General features: G+C 55.8%; 2 protein-coding genes across 2 annotated transcripts in view; both read left to right on the top strand.

Annotated features, from left to right (window-relative positions):
- Positions 1 to 463, top strand: part of SPRG_21087 (hypothetical protein) — a gene marked incomplete at both ends in the record, with an annotated part of 708 nt that extends 245 nt beyond the window's left edge. Inside the window, one exon of the mRNA XM_012351650.1 lies at positions 5 to 463. Coding sequence (XP_012207040.1) covers positions 5 to 463 — 459 coding nt within the window. The remainder of the gene's footprint in view (positions 1 to 4) is intronic.
- An 837-nt stretch (positions 464 to 1,300) lies between these two features.
- SPRG_12111 (hypothetical protein) lies at positions 1,301 to 1,897 on the top strand (the record flags this gene model as incomplete). The annotated part of the gene is made up of 1 exon (XM_012351618.1): positions 1,301 to 1,897. One exon carries the CDS (start codon positions 1,301 to 1,303, stop codon positions 1,895 to 1,897), a length of 597 nt encoding a protein of 198 aa, XP_012207008.1.
- Between the last annotated feature and the right edge of the window lie 1,427 nt (positions 1,898 to 3,324).

Here is a 3,324-nt window from a genome sequence, read left to right as displayed (position 1 = left end):
CAAGCGCTTCTGCACGCGCGAGAAGCTCGTGCGCCACCTCAAGACGCACGTCGGCTTGCGGCCGTTCGAGTGCAGCGTCTGCAACAAGGCGTTTACGACGTCGGGCAACCTCGCCCGCCATGCAAAGTCGCACCCGGAATTGGGCTATGGCGACAGCCAGCACGAGGCGCTCTTGTGGGAGCTCCCCGCGCTCCTCGTGCCGACCAAGAAGCGCCGCGTCGCCGAGGAACTGGCGTTGCCCCTCGCGGCAAAGCCTCCGCTGCCGCACTCGACGGCCGAGATCGCCATGGCCCTCTCCGACGAGCCCGAGCTCTTCGAGTGGCCAACGTTCTTCCAGCCCTATGATGCGGTGCCGGCACCCGCAATGGTGTGGCCGCAATACGCCGCCCACGCACTGAGCTTTTATACCGAGCCGCTCCCGACCACAGTCTACTGTGCGCAAGATTATCTCTATGGTATTTAGCATGATGGACCTCAGTTTCGAGATAGAGTTAGCAGCATTTTTCGATGCGATTAATTATTAACATGTAGCAATATAGTCGGGCATGTAGTCAAAAACATAAAACAGCAATGGGTGCCTCTTGCCGAGTCCAACTTGTTTCGTTCTCGACCTCCGAGCATGCTCGACGAGCAAACAAAAGTAGGATCTTGGCCTCGGGCGTCCTGGATCGCTTTTTATCGAGAGGCTACGAGCATAAAATATTTGATGCTCGTCCGAGCCACGATCTCTTGTCTTCTAATCATCAATTCCTTGGACGGCCTTTCGCTGGCTCGTCGTTCTCAATACGAACTCATCGTCCACTTCTTGAAATCGTCCCAAGCGAGCCCATCATAGACGCAGGTGCGTTGTCTCCAACGTGTCCAGCGACCTTGTGTCGTACTACTGGGTACCCACGTTGTCCAAGGCTCGCAACGCAATGGCAACTGCCTACAAGCGCAGAAGGCGCGAGTAACCATGTCGCAAACATCCGCCGTTGACTTCAACCCTGCAAAACTCTCGGTGTTTGTATGCAGTGCAATGGCGCCTCCGCGTAGAGGTGACAGCCTTGACGCGCCGTGGACGATCTTACAGACCGAGTAGCTGCCTTGTCGCAGACGTCTGGCCGTTGCCTTCAACCTATGGAAACCTCTTGATGTTTGTATGCTGACGCTGGCTCGAAAGGCAACTGCCGTCTCCACGCTGTCGTGGCACCGCACATCCTTTTGGCCGCAAAGGATGTGCTCCGATGGGGAGCCGTCGGAGGCCACGTCCCTACGCGGCCTGTCTTTTCCTTCTCTTCATTTTCGTTATTGCTGCACGATGGAGCCCGACCGACCCTTCCAGTGCCCCGTTGATGGCTGCAACAAGCGCTTCAAGCGCAAGTTTACACTGTGTGAGCACCAAAAGACCCACACGGGACTGCGGCCGTTTGTCTGCGTCGAGGCCAACTGTGGGAAAAGCTTTACCACATCGGGTAACCTCGTCCGGCATGCGCACACGCACCGCCTCGACAAGCCGTTTGCCTGCGCTTGGAGCACGTGTGCCAAGCGGTTTTGCTCGCGCGAGAAGCTCGTGCGGCACCTCTCGACGCACGTCGGCTTGCGGCCATATGCCTGCCATGTCTGCGGTCACTCTTTCTCGACGTCGGGCAACCTGGCGCGACATACCAAGACACAAGCCCATGCGAGCTCGCAAGTCGATGCGATCACGAGTTCTACGTGGATGGATCTGAGCCAGCTCCTTCTTCGGGACGAGCCTCAGATGGCAAAGACCAAGAAGCGCAGTCGCGTGGCCGACGAGATCGCAATGCCGCGCGTGCCGTTGGATCTCGAGCCGATTCCAGTGCTGCAGTATCGCTCCGTCGAGCCGTGGAGCCGCGACGGACTCTCTTGTGCAATGACTGCAGGAGATGCATAGTTATCGTTAATAGTATCCCCTCTTGGAATGGTGTGTGGCGTCATTGAATGGACCAGCGAGCATGTGCAGTTGGTGCTGTACACAGAAGACTCGCCAACGTATGCGTCATGGTAGGCCGTATTAGTACCCTCTTTATGCAGATGACTTTGTATCGAATCTACTCCAGATTCAATGTACGTCGAGGACATGAGCATACTTCTTCTATGTCATTTGTTGCAGAAAAGGTTGCTACACGCTTGTCCGCTGGCATCCCGTCCTCCATAGCACATCGCTCCGAAGACCCTCGTCGAACACGTCACGACGCCACGGGTTTAAATCTCGTGGTGCTTGGTCGTTGCTGTACTCGACATCCAGAAGCTACCAGTGACGTCACCGCAACGGAATACATGGTGTGTCCAGTGCTATGTTTTTGAGTATCCAACGCGTTGTGAAGGCATGGGTGTATTCGCCGTCGGATAGGCTATTGGATTTCTCCTGGATCCGATGTTCGAACCAACGAGTTCTGGGGCAGCGCTCACAGAGGCAAGCAAGGAGATCACCGGAAAAGCGAGTTGTTGTGCTAAGCTGCACCCATTGCGTAGCTGTGGATCAGGAGCAATGGGCAATGTCAACGGCTCTCTAAATGCTCGTGGCATCGGGCCCTAACCCTATACGATCGCGGTTGCCAAAGAGTGCGCCACGACCAAACTCTAGAGGGCTTGGAGGTACTGGCTCGCGAGCGTCCAAGCGCTACACCATGCGCGTCCCCTTCCGCAGAGGCGCGACCACCACTGCTGGACGCAAGGTGCGATCGGCAACCGCGGTGCCACGCAGTAGCTACTTTCGAAAGTAACACAAACTTGGCATAAGTAGCCGATTTATATATCTCTTCACGGATCCATGTGACAGCACCGTCGAAGAGGGCTCTCGTAGGAGCACCCTACAAGGCCGCTGCAGTTGACATCGCCTTGATCAAATGTGGCGGGAGATGCATGTCGACTTGGTTGAGCGACGAGAATGTCATTCCGACAGCATTTCGCACCACCGTCCAGTGATTGCCATTGCAACTCAAAAAATTAGATTCACAAGATTCCAGTTTCGGGAGTAGACAGTGGGACTCGTAACATTGAGGAATCTTTCACCATAACCAGTCGCCCTCGGCACCCCAAATTCATCGTACATTGGCCTTCCTGATGCTGGCTCCAAGGCCAACAAGTACCACGTCAACCAAGGGCAGCAACCGCACATCCTGTTCGGTGCCCGTCAACAAGGCACGCGTGGATTCGAGGCCACAACTTTCATTTTCACTTTCACTTTTGCTACGCCATGGAGCCCGACCGACGCTTTGCCTGCCCCGTTGACGGCTGCAACAAGCGCTTCAAGCGCAAGTTCACCTTGCACGAGCACCAAAAGACGCATCTGGGACTGCGGCCCTTTGCTGCGTCGAG

This window comes from Saprolegnia parasitica (assembly GCF_000151545.1).
Source record: "Saprolegnia parasitica CBS 223.65 unplaced genomic scaffold supercont2.83, whole genome shotgun sequence".
Taxonomy (NCBI): domain Eukaryota; phylum Oomycota; class Saprolegniomycetes; order Saprolegniales; family Saprolegniaceae; genus Saprolegnia; species Saprolegnia parasitica.
The sequence above is the reverse complement of the archived record's forward strand: the minus strand, read 5'-3'. Positions and strand labels throughout refer to the sequence as shown.